At 41.5% G+C, this 23,724-nt stretch overlaps 2 protein-coding genes across 2 annotated transcripts in view; one reads left to right on the forward strand and one right to left on the reverse strand.

Annotated features, from left to right (window-relative positions):
• The window catches only part of LOC115186636 (zinc finger protein 271-like), a gene marked incomplete at both ends in the record, with an annotated part of 131,931 nt that extends 124,668 nt beyond the window's left edge, over positions 1-7,263 (forward strand). The window contains one exon of the mRNA XM_029746204.1: positions 6,478-7,263. Within this exon, the coding sequence (XP_029602064.1) occupies positions 6,478-7,263 (786 nt within the window). The remainder of the gene's footprint in view (positions 1-6,477) is intronic.
• Positions 7,264-21,052: 13,789 nt separating this feature from the next.
• LOC115186641 (zinc finger protein 2-like) lies at positions 21,053-21,751 on the reverse strand (the record flags this gene model as incomplete). The annotated part of the gene is made up of 1 exon (XM_029746210.1): positions 21,053-21,751. A coding segment is annotated over one exon (699 nt), but the record flags the coding sequence as incomplete, so codon positions are not given.
• Positions 21,752-23,724: the final 1,973 nt, after the last annotated feature.

Consider the following 23,724-nt stretch of genomic DNA (forward strand, 5'->3'; position numbering starts at 1 on the left):
ATACAACCTACTGTAACCTACTGGCATGACCTAGAGAGATACAACCTACTGTAGCCTACTGGCATGACCTAGAGAGTTACAACCTACTGTAGCCTACTGGCATGACCTAGAGATTTACAACCTACTGTAGCCTACTGGCATGACCTAGAGATTTACAACCTACTGTAGCCTACTGGCATGACCTAGAGAGTTACAACCTACTGTAACCTACTGGCATGACCTAGAGAGATACAACCTACTGTAACCTACTGGCATGACCTAGAGAGTTACAACCTACTGTAGCCTACTGGCATGACCTAGAGAGATACAACCTACTGTAGCCTACTGGCGTGACCTAGAGCGTTACAACCTACTGTAACCTACTGGCATGACCTAGAGAGATACAACCTACTGTAACCTACTGGCATCAAATCAAATTTATTTATATAGCCCTTCGTATATCAGCTGAAATCTCAAAGTGCTGTACAGAAACCCAGCCTAAAACCCCAAACAGCAAGCAATGCATGTGAAAGAAGCACGGTGGCTAGGAAAAACTCCCTAGGAAAAACTCCCTAGAAATGCCAGAAACCTAGAGAGGAACCAGGCTATGAGGGGTGGCCAGTCCTCTTCTGGCTGTGCCGGGTGGATATTATAACAGAACATGGTCAAGATGTTAAAATGTTCATAAATGACCAGCATGGTCAAATAATAATAATCATAGTAGTTGTCGAGGGTGCAACAAGCACGTCCGGTGAACAGGTCAGGGTTCCGTAGCCGCAGGCAGAACAGTTGAAACTGGAGCAGCAGCATGGCCAGGTGGACTGGGGACAGCAAGGAGTCATCATGCCAGGTAGTCCCGAGGCATGGTCCTAGGGCTCAGGTCCTCCGAGAGAAAGAAAGAAAGAGAATTAGAGAGAGCATATTTAAATTCACACAGGACACCGGATAAGACAAGAGAATTCTCCAGATGTAACAGACTGACCCTAGCCCCCCGACACATAAACTACTGCAGCATAAATACTGGAGGCTGAGACAGGAGGGATCAGAAGACACTGTGGCCCCATCCGATGATACCCCCGGACAGGGCCAAACAGGCAGGATATAACCCCACCCACTTTGCCAAAGCACAGCCCCCACACCACTAGAGGGATGTCTACAACCACCAACTTACCGTCCGAAGACAAGGCCGAGTATAGCCCACAAAGATCTCCGCCATGGCACAACCCAAGGGGGGGGCGCCAACCCAGACAGGAAGACCACGTCAGTGACTCAACCCACTCAACTGACGCACCCCTCCCATGGACGGCATGTAAGAACACCAGTAAGTCAGTGACTCAGCCCCTGTAATAGGGTTAGAGGCAGAGAATCCCAGTGGAAAGAGGGGAACCGGCAAGGCAGAGACAGCAAGGGCGGTTCGTTGCTCCAGCCTTTCCGTTCACCTTCACACTCCTGGGCCAGACTATACTTAACCGTAGGACCTACTGAAGAACTAAGTCTTCAGTAAAGACTTAAAGGTTGAGACTGAGTCTGCGTCTCTCACATGGGTAGGCAGACCATTCCATAAAAATGGAGCTCTATAGGAGAAAGCCCTACCTCCAGCCGTTTGCTTAGAAATTCTAGGGACAATTAAGAGGCCTGCGTCTTGTGACCGTAGCGTACGTGTAGGTATGTACGGCAGGACCAAATCGGAAAGATAGGTAGGAGCAAGCCCATGTAATGCTTTGTAGGTTAGCAGTAAAACCTTGAAATCAGCCCTTGCCTTAACAGGAAGCCAGTGTAGGGAGGCTAGCACTGGAGTAATATGATCAAATTTTTTGGTTCTAGTCAGGATTCTAGCAGCCGTATTTAGCACTAACTGAAGTTTATTTAGTGCTTTATCCGGGTAGCCGGAAAGTAGAGCATTGCAGTAGTCCAGCCTAGAAGTAACAAAAGCATGGATTAATTTTTCTGCGTCATTTTTAGACAGAAAGTTTCTGATTTTTGCAATGTTACGTAGATGGAAAAAAGCTGTCCTTGAAACAGTCTTGATATGTTCTTCAAAAGAGAGATCAGGGTCCAGAGTAACCTAGAGAGATACAACCTACTGTAACCTACTGGCATGACCTAGAGAGTTACAACCTACTGTAACCTACTGGCATGACCTAGAGAGATACAACCTACTGGCATGACCTAGAGAGTTACAACCTACTGTAGCCTACTGGCATGACCTAGAGAGATACAACCTACTGTAACCTACTGGCATGACCTAGAGAGTTACAACCTACTGTAACCTACTGGCATGACCTAGAGAGATACAACCTACTGTAACCTACTGGCATGACCTAGAGAGTTACAACCTACTGTAGCATACTGGCATGACCTAGAGAGATACAATCTACTGTAGCCTACTGGCATGACCTAGAGAGTTACAACCTACTGTAACCTACTGGCATGACCTAGAGAGTTACAACCTACTGTAGCCTACTGGCATGACCTAGAGAGATACAACCTACTGTAACCTACTGGCATGACCTAGAGAGTTACAACCTACTGTAACCTACTGGCATGACCTAGAGAGATACAACCTACTGTAGCCTACTGGCATGACCTAGAGAGATACAACCTACTGTAGTCTACTGGCATGACCTAGAGAGATACAACCTACTGTAACCTACTGGCATGACCTAGAGAGTTACAACCTACTGTAACCTACTGGCATGACCTAGAGAGATACAACCTACTGTAACCTACTGGCATAACCTAGAGTTACAACCTACTGTAGCCTACTGGCATGACCTAGAGATTTAACCTACTGTAACCTACTGGCATGACCTAGAGAGTTACAACCTACTGTAACCTACTGGCATGACCTAGAGAGATACAACCTACTGTAGCCTACTGGCATGATCTAGAGAGTTACAACATACTGGCATGACCTAGAGAGATACAACCTACTGTAGCCTACTGGTATGACCTAGAGTTACAACCTACTGTAACCTACTGGCATGACCTAGAGAGTTACAACCTACTGTAACCTACTGTCATGACCTAGAGAGATACAACCTACTGTAACCTACTGGCATGACCTACAGAGATACAACCTACTGTAACCTACTGGCATGACCTAGAGAGATACAACCTACTGTAGCCTACTGGCATGACCTAGAGAGTTACAACCTACTGTAACCTACTGGCATGACCTAGAGAGTTACAACCTACTGTAGCCTACTGGCATGACCTAGAGAGATACAACCTACTGTAACCTACTGGCATGACCTAGAGAGATACAACCTACTGTAACCTACTGGCATAACCTAGAGAAATCCAATCTACTGTAACCTACTGGCATGACCTAGAGAGTTACAACCTACTGTAACCTACTGGCATGACCTAGAGAGTTACAACCTACTGTAACCTACCTGCATGACCTAGAGAGATACAACCTACTGTAGCCTACTGGCATGACCTAGAGAGTTACAACCTACTGTAACCTACTGGCATGACCTAGAGAGTTACAACCTACTGTAGCCTACTGGCATGACCTAGAGAGTTACAACCTACTGTAACCTACTGGCATGACCTAGAGAGTTACAACCTACTGTAACCTACTGGCATGACCTAGAGAGTTACAACCTACTGTAGCCTACTGGCATGACCTAGAGAGTTACAACCTACTGTAACCTACCTGCATGACCTACAGAGATACAACCACTGGTAAACTTTTTTCACACTTTTATGGGGTATTGTGATGTCATTATGAGGTATTGTCTGAAATGCAGGGTCTGAATGCATGTTGTTGTATGTCCCAGATATATATTTAAAAAATGTATTTTCTTTCAACCAATTGATTTGTTGAAATGTTATGACGTGTATTTTTTCATAGACACACCCCATGTGTTTAATAAAATCAACTGTATGTGCAGAACTTGAACTGAACTGATGCTTCAAGCGTTTGATTAAATAATTAACACACACAAATGACTTGAGGAAGCCAGAGGTCAATATAACCAGAAGAAAATAACCAATTCCCCACCTGCTGCTGGCCTTCGTTAATTCTGACGTTATGCTCCTGAAGTTTCCGGTAAAATAGGCAAACTTTTTCCATTTCCATTTGAAGTGCCAATTTATCTGACCATTTCTACCGATCTGCGTGCCAGTTATGAACGAGTTACAACACCTGTTTGGCCCCACCCCTTCCTGGGTCGGTGAAGTGAGGTATTACATTTAAAGAATAAATCCGAGCCTCACGCTCATCACCTGTGGAAGGCAGGGCTTCCGGCGAGGATTTAATAGTATGTTGTACCTAGTTTCCCTCCTTCAGGGAACAGTAGTTATAGTCATAACATGTGGATTTAATAGTATGTTGTACCTAGTTTCCCTCCTTCAGGGAACAGTAGTTATAGTCATAACGTTAAGCTTGTCATATGATGAACTTTAACTTAAATACTCGATCTTGCTTTCGGACAGTTTTTTGTATTCAGATCTCTGAAATGCTCTCTAACTACGTAACATTTATTGTCTTCTTATGTTACGCTGGGAAAACAGTTTTCATGGGCACAGAAATCCTAAATCATTTCAGTTTACTAAATCCAATGGTTCTAACCGAGAGTCACCTTAACTTTATTGACACCCAGATGGATACTGTCATTAACGCGGTTGTTCAATAATTACACATAATACTTAATACTGTAGCTGTTTAGTTACAGTCACATGTTCAACTATCATCAGCTGATCCAGGAAATCATTTTCTGCATGCCAGTCAAATGTAGTTCTTCTTTCATTACTCTGGTAAGGACAGTTATGCCATGCTCCACGTTGGATCCAACATCCCAAACAAATTGATATTTATAATGTGTTATTGTCTACTTAATTTACAGTAGGGTCTCATTAGTCTGTCTGGACACAGAGATACTTAGCTCATAATGTGTAGAGAACTGTTCCTTGATGGATAGGCTATTGTACAACACACAGAGCTATTTTCCTTTATTCAGGACATTTAGAATGACAACACATTACAGAGTAGCCTAGTGGGATTATTCACAAAATGATCTGGTTATGAAATGTCATGACAAAGACATTTTAGTTTCCTTGTTTCACCTGAAATATTAAATGATTTATAGTCCTAGGTCTATGTTGTTGTTAGGTGAAGTTATGGGTCCTACAGTAGGTCTATGTTATTGTTAGGTGAGATTAGACCATTTTGGCATGCACTTAGTGGACAAAACCTCATTGTCAGGCTGATGGAAAACTAGCCAATGGTCATTTTACTGGTTGAAGTCGTTTTTAAATATTAAGTAGTACATTTTAGACAATAACACAAACATTATATTAAATCAGGACATTCAAACAAGCCTTACAATTATAATCCAAAGTAGTGTCAAATTATGATAATAATAATCATAATCAACCTGGAAATGGAGGCTTTATTTGCTGTCAGCCTATGAGAACTGAGTTTTCCCCCACGGTGGTGAATTAGTGAATAGACACAGAGCTTAATGTGAGTTTCCTTGAGTAGCACTCCTGATCTAGTGCTGTAATATTCAGAATACATTGTGAAAACTAATCTTTGCTCACCATTTTTAAATGTATATATTTTTTTCACCCCTTTTTTCTCCCCAATTGGTACTTAGTCTTGTCTCATCGCTGCAACTCCCATACGGACTCTGGAGAGGCGAAGGTCGAGAGCCATGCGTAATCCGAAACACAACCCAGCGCTGCTTCTTGACACAATGCCCATCCAACCCGGAAGCCAGCAGCACCAATGTGTCGGAGGAAACACCGTACACCTGGCGACCTGGTCAGCGTGCACTGCGCCCGGCCCGCCACTTGAGTCTCTAGTGCGCGATGAGACAAGGATATCCCTGCCGGCCAAACCCTCCCCTAACCCGGACGACGGTGGGCCAATTGTGCGTCGCCCCATGGGCCTACCGGTCGCGGCCGGCTGCAACAGAGCTTGGACTCGAACCCAGAATCTCTAATGGCACAGCTTAGGCCACTTGCTCACCATTTTTGCTCCAGGCAGATATACTACATCCATAACTAGCAGTTTCTGCATTAGCAGGGAGGTGTTTCTGCAATCAAATTGTGTGCGCATCGCCCTTGTCGCAATTTTAGGAAACACAGAAAGGTGCCTATATTTGAGAACAAAAGTCGCCTGGCACACTGCTTAGGAGTTCAACACGTTTTACTTATTTCTAGTTACTACTAATGTGAAAACAAGACTAAATATGACTATTGTTGCTCACTTGACTGTCTTAAGACAATTGTCAAGTCATTTTAACATTCATTACAGACGTCAATTGTTGTACAGTATCATGGCTACGCTGTTGGCATCACCTTTTACAGTGGATTTCTGCTGTTGTGAGCCTTTAACTATCTGTCTGACTTGTTCACACAGGAGAGAGACATGACTATCATGGATCCTCTGGGGAGCCTCAACATCATGATGCTAACGAGTCAGAGAAGAGTCTGTCCAGATTCTATCACCTCAAGAAACACCAGCAGAGACCCACAGGGAAGAAATCTATCTGCTGCTCTGACTGTGGAAAACATTGCAAATCTTCATCAGAACTTAAAATACACCAGCGAACACACAAAGGAGAGAAATCTCACCACTGTTTTGATTGTGGGAAGAGTTACTTAAGATTAAAAGCACTAAAAGTACACCTGAGAATTCACACTGGAGAGAAACCTTACAGCTGTACTCAATGTGGGAAGAGTTTTACTACATTTAGCTATCTGGTTATACACCAGAGAACACATACAGGAGAGAAACCGTACAGCTGTACTGAATGTGGGAAGAGTTTTACTCAGTCAAGCAACCTGTTATCACACCAGAGGACACACACAGGAGAGAAATCTTTTAGTTGTAATCAATGTGTGAAAAGTTTTATTTCATCTAGTTACCTGACTGTACACCAGAGAACACACACAGGAGAGAAACCTTATAGCTGTGCTCAATGTGGGAAGACTTATATTTCATCTTGCCATCTGACTAGACACCAGCGAGTACACACAGGAGAGAAATCTTATAGCTGTAATCAATGTGGGAAGAGTTTTACTCGGTCAGACAACCTGATATTACACCAGAGAACACACACAGGAGAGAAACCTTATAGCTGTGATCAATGTGGGAAGAGTTTTACTACATCTGGCTCTCTGACTCTACACCAGAGAATACACACAGGAGAGAAATCTTATAGCTGTGATCAATGTGGGAAGAGTTTTACAACGTCTGGCCCTCTGACTCTACACCAGAGAATACACACAGGAGAGAAACCTTATAGCTGTGATCAATGTGGTAAGAGTTTTGCTGCATCTGGCTCTCTGACTCTACACCAGAGAACACACACAGGAGAGAAACCTTATAGCTGTGATCAGTGTGACAAGAGATTCTCCGATAAAAGACATCTGATCAAACATCAGAAAATACATGAAGGAGTTGTTTCATGATATCAATGAATTAATGTCACAATGTAGAATGTTTAAACATTGTAGTAGTAGTATTTTAATGATGTCACAATGTAGAACCCTAAACGTTTGTCCCCTGTTCTATTGATTTCAACATGATATGGATATTAGCCTCAGGGGGAAAATCCAGGCTCTGAAATGGAAGAGTTACTATTTATGAGATTTAATAAAAAGTGATTAACAAAAAAAGAGTTGTGTTACACTTACCATGTTGGTGACGCACTTGAATCAAAATGTATCTGGCTGTTTTCTGCAAATTGTCCTCTAACCAGGGATGTACACATTATTCCCAGATTCCGTGTGGTTTTTGAGCTGTTAGTTTTAACAGGACGTGCAACCTCATCTCCCTCTTCTCGGTACAATTGATTTCAACATGATATTAATGAGTGATGACAAATAAGTGTTGTGTTCCTTTGTTCAGCGACCCCTAAATTTAAATGCGTCACTCCAAAATGTAGCTGACCGTCTTCTGCAGGTTGTCCTCTAACCAGTGAGGTAAAAGATATCTCCATTTCCATGTGTTTTTTGTTTTGTTGTGTTAGTTTGAAGAGCAGATTCAACCTGATTTCCCCCCAAATCTATATAAGATTTGTGTTTTGCGTTTAGCCTGTGCGTTGCCATGGATCTTTATTTATTTTGACTGCACGTTTTTCCTATTGGAGATGAATTTTGTTTGGGCTCGTTCCAAGGGGACGAGAGTTCTAGAAGCTAGTGGGATTTAGAAAGAGAGTTCTAGTGTGTTTTAGGAAGACTTGAGTTCTAGAAGCTAGTGAGTTTTAGGAAGACGAGTGTTCTAGAAGCTAGTGAGTTTTAGGATTCTATAGAAAGAAAAATGAGAAAAATAATACTATTGTATATTATTATTTAGAAATACGTGTTTTTTTCTTGTTTTTAATTGTTGACAGCCAGTGATTATATTGTAGAAGGTGAAGCATTGTAGTTGATTAAAATGTGAAATGGAGGTTGTTCTCTGTTGGTGGTGAGCAAACTTTTCCAACAAAAATATAGGATATATTTGTTGTCTTAAAGGGGGAAGGTGTTACAGGCGTTGGTTTTTCCATTTATGTTTTGAGGTTGGACTTTAGCACGTCTAGCCCGTTAGCTCGTCTAGCTCGTTAGCACGTCTAGCTCGTTAGTACGTCTAGCTCGTTAGCACGTCTAGCTCGTTAGCACGTAGGACGCACTGATTGGTGTCACCTCGTTAGTCAGTATGTGTTACACCTGTGCTGGCTTGTCCATCTCGTTAGTGGGAAGGTGTTTCACCTGAGCTGGTCCAGGTTCTATTTAAGAGTGTCTGGCCCAGTGCTCCAGTTGTCTTGATAGATGTGGAGGGTCAACACCTTTAGTTGCTCCACCTTTTTGGTTTGCTTCCTGTCTTTAAGTTTGGTGTGGGTTTTTCTTTTGATTGTCCTCTTCTTGGGCAGATTTAGTGGGTCTCATGGTGGGTGTCTTTTAGGTCCCAGTTGTTACTAGTCAACTTTCAGTGGACACCCCCATAGTGTCTTTCAGAGCCCCTCCTAAAAAACAAGTCAGTGACTCTTTGTTAGTTCCTCTTCTGTTTGAGCAACACTTTAGATTTTTCATGTTGGGAAACGTAACAACAAACAATGTGGTAAAACAAGCTTATATTTTGATTTGGATATTGCATCCAATTGTTCATATTTTAATCAATTGCATTTCCTTAAAATTATTTAGAATGCTCATTAACCTTTCAGTTATTGTTTTTTTATCCTCTTATGTTTGTGTAAATGTACTAAATATTTCTGTTTATTTTCAATGTTTTTGTTTCGTTCTGTGAAGCCATTGTGTTGCATCCATGTCTGAAATGTGCTGTATAAAGCTTGATTTGAACATATTGTAAAACAAATGAACCCAATGACTGATTAATCAATAGACCCTTGCAAAACCAATGAGGAAATCTGTGCAAAAGCAACATGTATCTTTGTCCATCTTAGTATGAAAAACAGTATACATTCAGTATATTTTACTGTCGAAATAGTGCATGGTATGTAAATTTTGTTTAACTTTTCAACCAACCCAGTACATATGCTGAAAATTATAAATGCCCCTGCAACACAGAAACACATTTAGTCATATAAAACACTGAAAGTAATGGATATGGAGCATCTATGGCCTCAGTTACACCTGGCACCTAAATGTGACTTTTGTCATCTGATCACTCCAAGCTGCATTAGGTTCAGATCTACCAGGATGGGACTTTGACATCGTCTGGATGCAGTCAGGCCACCAAATATGCATCAGCAATGTAAAGAGATGGGGTGAATGAGTGGGGAAAGGTACATTTGACACAAATTACCTTCATAATATCAAAGAACAAATGTGTGTGTCTGAGGGGAAATTAACTTTCATTCAGCCAAAAGGGGTGAGAAATTACACCAATATCAGTGGACAATTTGCACTAATGTAAATAAACATAGATGGAACATATTCCCTTTTGCTGACGTGATGAACCACTAAGGGAACATAAATATTTACCATCTAAACCATGTGTGACCTCTCACCTCTCTGGCTGTAGAAGTGTTCTTCCTAACCAGTCCCTCAACAGCTCTCTGACTGAGCTCCACCCTCACTGGGTCTTCAGAGGAGAGGAAGGCTGAGGAGGGATGGAAGGATGAATGGATCAGTCAATAAAGTGTAGAGCTGCTGTCTATGCTGTCTGACAAAATCATTATTTTAGTAGTTTATTAAAGTAAATTAGGCTTTATGACTGCTGAATACCAACTATCAATCACTTAGATCATGTATTTTCAGGTAGAGATACATCCTTGGGACGTCCCTAGCCCGTTGAAGTTAACATTTAAAATGGTTAAGGTAGGGGTTAAGGTTAGGGTTTAGGGTAGGGATGTCCCAAGGATCCCAGATAGCATTGACCATTGTGCATTCTTCTGTCTCTTTTACATAGCAGGTGATGGGCTCTGACTTCTGACTTCTGAACTTGAAAATATGAAATATCCTCATTCATGTCACTGTTTGAGAGAAGGGGATGTAGAACGTTTACATTCTGTCAGAATGTGTTATTGTTAGATGTCAGGGATCCTACGGAAGGAGAAGGGCCACAGTCTGGAACAAGTCAACAGGACAGCCGTGAGGTGGGGAGGAGAAGGGCCACAGTCTGGAACAAGTCAACAGGACAGCCGTGAGGTGGGGAGGAGAAGGGCCACAGTCTGGAACAAGTCAACAGGACAGCTGTGAGGTGGGGAGGAGAAGGGCCACAGTCTGGAACAAGTCAACAGGACAGCTGTGAGGTGGGGAGGAGAAGGGCCACAGTCTGGAACAAGTCAACAGGACAGCCGTGAGGTGGGGAGGAGAAGGGCCACAGTCTGGAACAAGTCAACAGGACAGCCGTGAGGTGGGGAGGAGAAGGGCCACAGTCTGGAACAAGTCAACAGGACAGCCGTGAGGTGGGGAGGAGAAGGGCCACAGTCTGGAACAAGTCAACAGGACAGCCGTGAGGTGGGGAGGAGAAGGGCCACAGTCTGGAACAAGTCAACAGGACAGCCGTGAGGTGGGGAGGAGAACGGCCACAGTCTGGTACAAGTCAACAGGACAGCTGTGAGGTGGGGAGGAGAAGGGCCACAGTCTGGAACAAGTCAACAGGACAGCCGTGAGGTGGGGAGGAGAGGGGCCACAGTCTGGAACAAGTCAACAGGACAGCCGTGAGGTGGGGAGGAGAAGGGCCACAGTCTGGAACAAGTCAACAGGACAGCTGTGAGGTGGGGATGAGAAGGGCCACAGTCTGGAACAAGTCAACAGGACAGCCGTGAGGTGGGGAGGAGAAGGGCCACAGTCTGGAACAAGTCAACAGGACAGCTGTGAGGTGGGGAGGAGAAGGGCCACAGTCTGGAACAAGTCAACAGGACAGCCGTGAGGTGGGGAGGAGAAGGGCCACAGTCTGGAACAAGTCAACAGGACAGCCGTGAGGTGGGGAGGAGAAGGGCCACAGTCTGGAACAAGTCAACAGGACAGCCGTGAGATGGGGAGGAGTGAGGAATTTAGGCCGAGGTCAGGTCAGATGAAGTGAGGAAGAACTGATACCACAAAAGTTCTGCCTAGCAACACCAGTAAGGAGGAGACTCAGCATAAAGGGTTAAATACCAGCAGCTTGTGTGAATATGTCTTGGTCTTAGGCATGGGTGGGTGAATAAACTTGGTTTGAGCTTTACTTATCGTCTGAGTTTTTACTTTTAATTTACAACTTAACACAGGTGTAAAAGAAACAGACAAGACAAGTAGGCGCGCAGTGGATTATGGTCATTGTAGTTAATTACAAAGTTTTATGTGCTAAACTATGTAGAATATTGGCCTGTTGGAAACTACAACTCCCTACTACATCACACAGTTCAGTCTGGGTCTGATTTATCTCTAGAGAAACTACAACTCCCTACTACATCACACAGTTCAGGTTGGGTCTGATTTATCTCTAGACTTGCTCTAGACACTCGCTTGCTTGCCCCAATTCGGGGAACCGTTGATCTACTTCAGAGGAACTGTGTCTAGAGTGATTTCCTGTTGTTTTGACACCTCACTAGAAGACTAGAATAACTAGCTGTTGCTACAGAACGAGACGACCAATTCACAGTTAGTCTGTGTCTCGTTCTCCACACACGTACACATTCCAAGATCACCTGTTTTCTATATGCACAAGATAGACTATATAAGGCTTCTGAACTCCTTGTGTCATCGAGCTCTCGGCCTTCCACCTCAGAGTGTAGGGCTGACCAGCTACATGATTGCAATTCTTATAGAATAAAGGTTAAATGTATGAAGAAATGACAAAGTCTCTCCTAAATAGTTAGAATTTCCACCACAATGTGCAATAGGGCTTTTTCAACACCAACAATGTTAGACCAGACTCATAGTACAGAATGAATGACTGACTGCCCAGTTCAACATCAGTTCACCGTCTCACCTCATACTGTATTGGAGCAGCAGCAGCTGACTGCCCAGTTCAACATCAGTTCACCGTCTCACCTCATACTGTATTGGAGCAGCAGCGGCTGACTGCCCAGTTCAACATCAGTTCACCGTCTCACCTCATACTGTATTGGAGCAGCAGCGGCTGACTGCCCAGTTCAACATCAGTTCACCGTCTCACCTCATACTGTATTGGAGCAGCAGCAGGGTTTAACTGGAGTTGTTCTCAGATCCCCTAAGAACCGTAGGGTTCTTGGTCAATGAAAAACAGCCCCAAAAGGTTCTTCAAAGAACTTGTTAGAAGGTGGGTTCATCGAGGAACCTCCGTTGTTGCTGGACTTCTTCCGGGAACTTCGCAATTACAACTGAAAACGATGGTGACAAGTTTGGATGCGACAACAGTTAAAAAGGTTAAGTTGGGTTGATGTTTGGCTCTGAATATGTCTCGAAATAATTTATTATAATAATATAACATACTAATAATGAATAACGAAGACAATGATGGTTTTCTGTGAATATCTTCCATAACGTTACTATAGTTAATGAACGTAAATATTAGAAAGCCGGGTTTGACCGTCGGCGTTGTATGAGCTACAGTACAGTACCGTTAGCTAGCTAGCTAATGTTATGTCCTAACTAGGCACAACTAGGTTTGGATTATTTCCTCAACTATATTCTTTCCCATATATTGTATATCGTTTCCATTAAGCCAACATGGCTTTACACTCATTAATGTGAGTTTCCAATCTAGAGCAGTTCTCACTTTTGTGATAATGAACTAGCTAATGTTAGCTTTGTTAACTAACTAACTAACTAACTAAGGACGGTGACCTGTCCAGACGAGATGTTACAACGAACTGAATCGTCAATGGAGGTCTTCCTCTTTATATAACCTGCTACAGCATGCAATACTATTAACTCACAAGGGGGCATAACGTTACATGTACAATACTATCCCATTTAGGAGACGTTACATGTCCAATACTATCCCATTTTGAAACGTTACATGTACAATACTATCCCATTTAGGAAACGTTACATGTACAATACTATCCCATTTTGGAAACATTACATGTACAATACTATCCCATTTTGGTAACATTACATGTACAATACTATCCCATTTTGGTAACATTACATGTACAATACTATCCCATTTTGGTAACATTACATGTACAATACTATCCCATTTTGGAAACGTTAGGGCTGTATGGCAGTACTGTTACTGTATGGCAGTACTGTACTGGCTAGTGCTTTCTCCAATATGTTCTTCCATTTTACATTATATTATTTGTCGATGCCATTTATCTTTCAATATTTATTTAATATATATATATATTAATGCTTGTAAGACTATTCTTTGACACATTTTCTCTTCCTTTGAAATTGTTATAGGACAGAACATGGACACAATGCAATTGGGATCAAGAAGAAGGTACAGATATGTTGTAGGACAGCTGCATTTGAAGTGTACCTTTAACCTACATAGCAGTCAATACAAACATAGAACATCACCCAAAACACACAAAACAAACACCCCCTGCCACGCCCTGACCAAACTACAATAACAAATAACCCCTTTTACTGGTCAGGACGTGACAGCACCCTCCCCCCCAAAGGTGCAGACCCCTTCTCCCCGGTGCTCCAGTCCACGCTGCTTGGTCTTCTTGTGGTGGGTGGTTCTGTAACGGCCGTCGAAGGGAGTAGACCAAGGTGCAGACCCCTTCTCCCCGGTGCTCCAGTCCACGCTGCTTGGTCTTCTTGTGGTGGGTGGTTTTGTAACGGCCGTCGAAGGGAGTAGACCAAGACGCAGACCCCTTCTCCCCGGTGCTCCAGTCCACGCTGCTTGGTCTTCTTGTGGTGGGTGGTTCTGTAACGGCCGTCGAAGGGAGTAGACCAAGGCGCAGCTGGTTGAGTGCTCATATTTAAATATTTATTCGAATATTTAAACAAAACAAGAAAAACGACAGCCAAACAGTACTGTCAGGTACACTAAACACTAAACAGAAAATAATCACCCACTAAACACAATGAGAAAACCCCCTACTTAAATATGGTCTCTAATCAGAGGCAACGAGATTCAGCTGCCTCCAATTAGAGACCAACCCCAAATAATTCCAACATATACTATTTCTATGTTTAATCTAGGTTGTCTAACATAGAACATCACCCAAAAACCCCAAAACACACAAACAAACACCCCCTGCCACACCCTGACCAAACTACAATAACAAATAACCCCTTTTACTGGTCAGGACGTGACAATACACACTAAAGCTGAAAAAATCTGTATTTAGCATCAAGTCTACAATATTGTTAGTTTACCTATGATTCATCTTTAATGTTGTTTTTATTGTACATCATTAGTTGTATTTTTTAAATGTCATGTCATGTATTCCCCTGTGGCTCAGTTGGTAGAGGATGGTGTGTGCAACGCCAGGGTTGTGGGTTTGATTCCCACGGGGGGCCAGTACAACAACAAAAATGCATGAAATGTATGCATTCACTACTGTAAGTCGCTCTGGATAAGAGCGTCTGCTAAATGACTAAAATGTAAAATGTAAAAAAAAATGTCATGAAAAGCACTATACAAAGTAAATGTATCATGTATTATGGTCTGCATAAATGTTACAATTTTGTCATGTGTTTTGTTTGGTAAATTGTTTTGTAAATATTAATTTACATTTGTGGTGCCACTAAATAAACAATGAATGATTTAAATCAATACTGTCAATATTGTTATTAACATATGTTTTTATAATGGAGGGAGGGTGGACAGGGAGTTAAAAAATGAACCCCAAAAGGTTATTTGAGGAATCATGATAAGGGGTTCTTTGAATAACTTATAGGAGTTCCCACAAAAGGTTCTTTGAATAACTTTTAGGGGTTCCCCCACAGTTCCAATTTCAAGAACCCCTAAAGGATACTCCAGGAACCTTTACTTTTTAGAGTGTATATTGATAAAAGTCACCTTGTCCGAGAGACATTTACATAGTTATACACAGCCCAATTTGGGATGACTATTTTAGGGCGAAATAGCGGCCACAGACAGACAGACCAGATATCGACCATAATTCAACGTCCTTGGACGTCACGTGGTGAGTGAGTATGACCAAAGTTATTCTATTTAGCTACACTTTGAAGTACATTTTTACACTATAATAAATGTTTCTGATGCCACATAGCCCGTTTTCAAAGGGAGTCGTTGGTTTTTAGGGGAAGTTGCTTTTGAGCTTTTTGTCTGAAAGTATTTTCTCAACTGCGATACCAACTCCAGTCAGCAGATGGCGATGTGCGTCTTTCAGGTGATTCTGCCACTGTGACGTATCATCTAGTGGACGGGACGGTTCTTCAACATCAATAGCTAGTCAGACACCTTGGTTCACTCTAACTTTATGGAAAAAGGTTTATTAAATAAATCTAGCAACTCCTCTCATACTGGGAAGAACCCCCCCAGACCTTAAGGGCAGTTTTATTTCAAATGTAGTACCTGGACGGAGAAAATCCAATTAGCGTTTTATAGTTACATCGTTAGGGTAACTTACCCTAAAGTGGACACACTCCCATCAGTTTCTGAGACAACTGCCCAGACTTTGTAGACTGTTTAATAATGCTTAAACCTCATCATTATCAAATGATCCATTAAAGATACCAACTCAAAACCTACGTTCGTCTACATATGGGTTGTTTAAATTGTATCTAATTATATTCCCAGTATTACTTCATCAAATCTCTAGTAATCATTATACACACATACAATTCATCATATTTTCATATATTCACAGAATCCATATAAAACGTAAGAAATTCTCAGGTAGTCACGACAACCATTCCATTTGCTTTTTCAAGGACTCTCCATAGCTACGAAGCAGCTCTCCAAACATACTCAAGGCAGAACAAAAAATAAACTTTTGTTCTCGGTTCTCTAATCTCCCAGACACCATGGCAAAATCAAGCCTCCCAGGAACTATAGACCTTCCGCTGCTTTCTAAAATATCATCCCACTTATTATCCACATTTCAATCATCTGATTCAGCATATTTCTATATGTTACTATCCAGACGTCAGATTAAGACTCATTTCCACATTCACACAACTCTCATACCACAGTCACACAACTCTCATATCACAGTCACAACTCTCATATCACAGTCACAACTCTCATATCACAGTCACAACTCTCATATCACAGTCACACAACTCTCATATCACAGTCACACAACTCTCATATCACAGTCACACAACTCTCATATCACAGTCACACAACTCTCATATCACAGTCACACAACTCTCATATCACAGTCACAACTCTCATATCACAGTCACAACTCTCATATCACAGTCACAACTCTCATATCACAGTCACAACTCTCATATCACAGTCACAACTCTCATATCACAACTCTCATATCACAGTCACACAATTCTCATATCACAGTCACACAATTCTCATATCACAGTCACACAATTCTCATATCACAGTCACACAACTCTCATCACAGTCACACAACTCTCATCACAGTCACACAATTCTCATATCACAGTCACACAACTCTCATATCACAGTCACACAATTCTCATATCACAGTCACACAACTCTCATATCACAGTCACACAACTCTCATATCACAGTCACACAACTCTCATATCACAGTCACACAACTCTCATATCACAGTCACACAACTCTCATATCACAGTCACACAACTCTCATATCACAGTCACACAACTCTCATATCACAGTCACACAATGCTATTCCCAAACATACCTAATTAATTAGTTTTTCAACAATATTTTAACCTGCAGGAATATTTTCTAATTTGTATCTCATAGTTAGTTCCTAGGATAATGAATCAAATACATTTACATCTTTCAATACTTCTAAAATGGGGTCCAGGTTTAAAACAATTACAGGTTTAAAACAATTACAGGTTTAAAATAATTACAGGTGCACCTTACTATCTTATACTATATCATAAATGGTCTTAACTAGTAAACACAGATTCTAGTTTTCATCCAGTTTGCACAGATAGCGGACCCTGTTTACACCTCCACACAGGAATAGACACCCAGATTCTACTGACTGGGCACTGTTTACACCTCCACACAGGAATACACTCAGAGCTTCCTGACTGGGCCCTGTTTACACCTCCACACAGGAATACACACTCAGAGCCTCCTGACTGGGCCCTGTTTACACCTCCACACAGGAATACACACTCAGAGCCTACTGACTGGGCCCTGTTTACACCTCCACAGGAATACACACTCAGAGCCTCCTGACTGGGCCCTGTTTACACCTCCACACAGGAATACACACTCAGAGCCTACAAGGATTTTCTAAAAACTCCACTTTGCGTGTTTCACTCACCTCTTCCTTTTTAAACTACGTTCGAGATGTGGTATCCACTCGGCTCGCTGCCTCTCAGATCAAAGGTGGGTCCATTTGCTCCGTTCCCGCAGTGTGGTTTCCCTGAGATCCCAAGTTTGAGGGATCCCTGGTGCACCACTTACCCAGGTCGGCAGGAGCGGTCACCAAGTCAAGATTCACATCCCCATCGCCAAATGTGGTGGTTAATTTCTTTAATATCAATTGAGGAGACAAATTTATCACACAAATTTATCCCACTTATAAGGGAGCAGGTCAATACAACACACAAATAAAGTCAATCAATTGAGTGCCCTACGATAATAATGGCTGGTCGACGAATCACCCCCAGATGATTCATTGAGAGATGAATCACCCCAGATGATTCATTGAGAGATGAATCACCCCCCGATGATTCATTGAGAGATGAATCACCCCCCGATGATTCGTTGAGAGATGAATCACCCCCAGATGATTCGTTGAGAGATGAATCACCCCCAGATGATTCGTTGAGAGATGAATCACCCCCAGATGATTCGTTGAGAGATGAATCACCCCCAGATGATTCTTTGAGAGATGAATCATCCCCAGATGATTCGTTGAGAGATGAATCACCCCCAGATGATTCGTTGAGAGCCCCGAGACAAAAGTACAAAGGTCTTTTACAGCCAAGATACACCCCTTTCAACCTACATGACCAACAACAGATGTATAGAACGGGTCACAAGGTTAAGATTTGTATGAAAGACACTTATAATTCTCAGCAGAGTGTATCTGCTGTAAAAACAGTACTCTGTGTAGAGACCAGGGTCTGGCCCTGGGGTCATCTCTCCCTGGTAGCATATAGAACAGAAACATTAACTCATGTTCTGGAATGCGGTCTCTTTAGGTTTTATCACCCAAAAGACATTGTAAATCTCCTGTCAGTGTTTTCTCCCAGAGGCCCATCCTCAGTAGAACACAGAAACAATAGTTCTAAGAACCCTCTATTCTGTTAATAAAACAACCATTTGATGCAATAAAAGTATTATAACATAATCTTGCAGTTTTGCTCACAGTGTCCACTGAAAGTTGACTAGTAACAACAACTGGAACCTAAAAGACACCCACCATGAGAAACAAAAGGAAAAACCCACACCAAACTTAAAGACAGGAAGCAAACCAAAAAGGTGGAGCAACTAAAGGTGTTGACTCTCCACATGTATCAAGACAACTGGAGCACTGGGCCAGACACTCTTAAATAGAACCTGGACCGGCTCAGGTGAAACACCTTCCCACTAACGAGATGGACAAGCCAGCACAGGTGTAACACATACTGACTAACGAGGTGACACCAATCAGTGCGTCCTACGTGCTAACGAGATAGACGTGCTAACGAGCTAGACGTGCTAACGAGCTAGACGTGCTAAAATCCAAACCTCAAACCATAAATGGAAAAACCAAAGCCTGTAACACCTTCCCCCTTAAGACAACAAATATATCATATATTTTTTATGGACAAGTTTGCTCACCACCAACAGAAAACAACTTCCATTTCTCATTATAATCAACTATGCTTCACCTTCACCAATATAAACATGGTGTCTACTGGCTGTCATCAAGAAAAAAATATTTTCCCCCACTAGCTTCTAGAACTCTCATCTTTCCTAAAACTCACTAGCTTCTAGAACTCTCGTCTTCCTAAAACTCACAAGCTTCTAGAACTCTCGTCGTCCTAAAACTCACTAGCTTCTAGAACTCTCGTCTTCCTAAAACCCACTAGCTTCTAGAACTCTCGTCCCCTTGGAAAGAACCCAAAAATAAACTCAAATCAAATTGTATTAGTCACGTGTGCCGAATACAACAGGTGTAGACCTGTAGACCTAACAGTGAAATGCTGACTTACGAGCCCCTAACCAACAGTGCAGTTTCAAAAACATACAGAAAAGAATAAGAGATAAAACTCATCTCCAACACGGAAAAACGTGTCAAAATAAATTGCGATCCATGGTAACACACTGGTTAAACGCAAAACACAAATCTTTTTGACTGCCCACCCTTGAGACAAAACAAGAAGTCCTTACTACGGACATGTCAGAGCTTCTCTCTCTTCTCAGGGTTCACTAGATAGGCATGTTGTTGGATCGGGGCCCAGTCCCCAATGTCATGCTCTAGTACATTTGGTTTGGCACATCTGAGAATGAACCCTGATATTCTAAAAGCAGGATAACAATGTCAATATAGTTGTACCCAAAAATGGTCAGTTGGTTGCATGAATAAGTATTACATGAATTGTAAATATGAAATATCAAACCAAATGTACACCCCTTTGTTAATACATATTGACAATAATGAACCTAATGGTGAGGCATGAAATAATAAAAAAAATCTGATTTTGTCAGGCTGAATGTTTGAAATTTTTTACATTTTACATTTTAGTCATTTAGCAGACACTCTTATCCAGAGCGACTTACAGTAGTGAATACATATATTTCATTAAAACATTTTTTTTACTTTTTTATTTTATTTTTTATAAATATGAGGTGATTTGAGTCATGCTTCTTCAGTAGTGGAATAAAGACAATTAGCACTTGAATGTTGTAAATAAATACTGGAGTGATGTAGGATTGTTAATAAAATTGATTATAGACCAATTTATTATACTGTGTCCATGTGTATAGGCTGCAAGTACGTTGACATTAAGTTATTTTCAAGTCATTGAAAAAAACGACCAGAAAAGACATCTTTTCAACTTTCACTTTCAACTACAACCGAACATATATTGGACATCTGGCATAGTCTTATTTTCAACGTCTTTTGAATTACATTTTGCTAAATGGGAATAGCGCAATGTCTAAACAGTTACCGTTGTAACGTGTCCAAATCAATAACCAATATTTAGAAACAGTTTGGGATATACTGAAAACCTAAACATTTTGAAGTGTTGCATTTTGATTCCAGTGGGTGACCAACGTGGTAAGTGTAATACATTTTTTTTGTCACTTTTTATTAAATCTCATAAATAGTAACTCTTCCATTTCAGAGCCTGGATTTTCCCCCTGAGGATAATATCCATATCATGTTGAAATCAATAGAACAGGGGACAAACGTTTAGGGTTCTACATTGTGACATCATTAAAACACTCCTACTACAATGTTAAAACATTCTACATTGTGACATTAATTCATTGATATCATGAAACAACTCCTTCATGTATGTATTTTCTGATGTTTAATCAGAGATCTTTTATCAGAGTATTTCTTCCCACATTGATTACAGCCATAAGATTTCTCTCCTGTGTGTGTTCTCTGGTGTTTAGTTAGACAGCTAGATGTAGTAAAACTCTTCTCACATTGATCACAGCTAAAAGGTTTCTCTCCAGTGTGTATTCTCTGGTGTGATTTCAGGGTTTGTAGCCCAATAAAACTCTTCCCACAGTGATCACAGCCATAAGGTTTCTCTCCTGTGTGTGTTCTCTGGTGTATAGTTAGACAGCTAGATGTAGTAAAACTCTTCCCACAGTGATCACAGCTATAAGGTTTCTCTCCTGTGTGTGTCCGCTGGTGTACTATCAGGTTGCTTAGCTGAGTAAAACTCTTCCCACATTGATCACAGCCATAAGGTTTCTCTCCTGTGTGTATTCTCTGGTGTATAGTTAGACAACTAGATGTAGTAAAACCCTTCCCACATTGATCACAGCTAAAAGGTTTCTCTCCTATGTGTACCCGCTGGTGTCCTATCAGGGTGCTTAGCTGAGAAAAACTCGTCCCACATTGATCACAGCCAAAAGGTTTCTCTCCAGAGTGTATTCTCTGGTGTGATTTCAGGGTTTGTAGCAGAATAAATCTCTTCCCACATTGATCACAGCCGTAAGGATTCTCTCCTGTGTGTGTTCTCTGGTGTATAGTTAGATAGCTAGATGTAGTAAAACTCTTCCCACATTGATCACAGCTAAAGGGTTTCTCTCCTGTGTGTGTTCTCTGGTGCATAGTTAGATTGCTAGATGTAGTAAAACTCTTCCAACATTGATCACAGCTATAAGGTTTCTCTCCTGTGTGTGTTCTCTGGTGTGATTTCAGGGTTTGTAGCAGAGTAAAACTCTTCCCACATTGATCACAGCCGTATGATTTCTCTCCTGTGTGAATTCTTTGATGTATTTTAAGGTTTGATGAAGAGTTGAATCTTTTCCTACAGTCAGAGCAGCAGTGAGATTTCTTCCCTGTGGGTCTCTGCTGGTGTTTCTTGAGGAGTTCTGATCTGGAGAGACTCTTCTCTGCCTCGTCAGCATCATGATGTTGTTGAGGCTCCACAGAGGATCCACGATAGTCGCGTCTCTCTCCTGTGTGAACAACAAAGTCAGACAGATGGTTAAAGGCCCACAACAGCAGAAATCCACAGTTTATTTGAGGTAAAAGGTGATGTCCAGATCATACCCATGAAGTTGTACAACAATTGACGTCTTAAATTTGAAAATGAAGACAGTCAAGAAATATCAGGGACACCAGGCCTGGTTTTCATAGCTGTTTTTGAAAAGGCTATGGATAAAGTACGACTGGAGTTTATATATAAATGCCTAGAATATTTCAATTTTGGAGAATCTCTTACAAAATGGGTTAAAGTTATGTATAGTAACACTAGGTGTAAAGTAGTAAATAATGGCTACATCTCAGAAAGTTTTAAACTATCTAGAGGAGTAAAACAAGGTTGTCCACTATCGGCATATTTATTTATTATTGCCATTGAAATGTTAGCTGTTAACCTCTACGGGATAGGGGGCAGCATTGAGAATTTTGGAAAAAATATGTTCCCATTTTTAACTGCCTCCTACACCAACTCAGAAGCTAGAATATGCATATTATTGTTCAGGTTTGGATAGAAAACACTCTGAATTTTCTAAAACTGTTTGAATGGTGTCTGTGAGTATAACAGAACTCCTATGGCAGGCAAAAACCTGACAAGGTTTCAAGCAGGAAGTACCCTGTCTGACAAGGAGTCGTGCGTCTTGCATCTTTTTATTGAAAAGTAAGGATCTTAGCTGTAATGTGACAATTCCCAGGGCTCCAATAGGCTCTCAGAGCCCGGGAAATAACTGAAGGTTTACGAGGGAGCCTCAGGCTGAAACACATTATCACCTTTTGTAAGTGTCGACTCAGAGGACCTTTGAATGAGGCGCGTGCACGAGTCGCTCCTGAGGAGAAATTTTATTCGGCTGTTTAGGCTCAATGCATACTCCCGGTCGGAATATTATCACTTATCTACGAGATAAATGGCATAAAAATTGGTTTTAAACAGCGGTTGACATGCTTCGAAGTACGGTAATGGAATATTTAGACATTTTTGACACGCCAATGCGCCATGCGCGGGACCGTGAAGAAGCATTCTGATAGTGTCTAGAACTCACGAACAAAACGTCGCTGTTTGGATATAACGATGGATTATTTGGGACCAAACCAACATTTGTTATTGAAGTAGAAGTCCTGGCAGTGTATTCTGATGAAGAACAAGCAAGGTAAGAACATTTTTCTTATAGGAAATGTGATTTTGGTGGAGGCTGACCTGGGTGGGTATCTAAATAGCTAGCCCTGTAATGCCGGGCTATGTACTTAGATTATTGCAAAATGTGCTTCATCCGAAAAGCTATTTTAAAATCGGACATATCGAGTGCATAGAGGAGTAATGTATCTATAATTCTTAAAATAATTGTTATGCTTTTTGTGAACGTTTATCGTGAGTAATTTAGCAAACTGTTAGTAAATTCCCCGGAAGTTTGCGGGGGTTATGCTTTTTCTGAACGTCACATGCTAATGTAAAAAGCTGGTTTTTGATATAAATATGAACTTGATTGAACAAAACATGCATGTATTGTATAACATAATGTCCTAGGATTGTCATCTGATGAAGATCATCAAAGGTTAGTGCTGCATTTAGCTGTGGTTTGGGTTTATGTGACATGATATGCTAGCTTGAAAAATGGGTGTCTGATTTTTTCTGGCTGGGCACTCTGCTGACATAA

Source organism: Salmo trutta, unplaced genomic scaffold (assembly GCF_901001165.1).
Source record: "Salmo trutta unplaced genomic scaffold, fSalTru1.1, whole genome shotgun sequence".
NCBI classification, from domain to species: Eukaryota; Metazoa; Chordata; class Actinopteri; order Salmoniformes; family Salmonidae; genus Salmo; species Salmo trutta.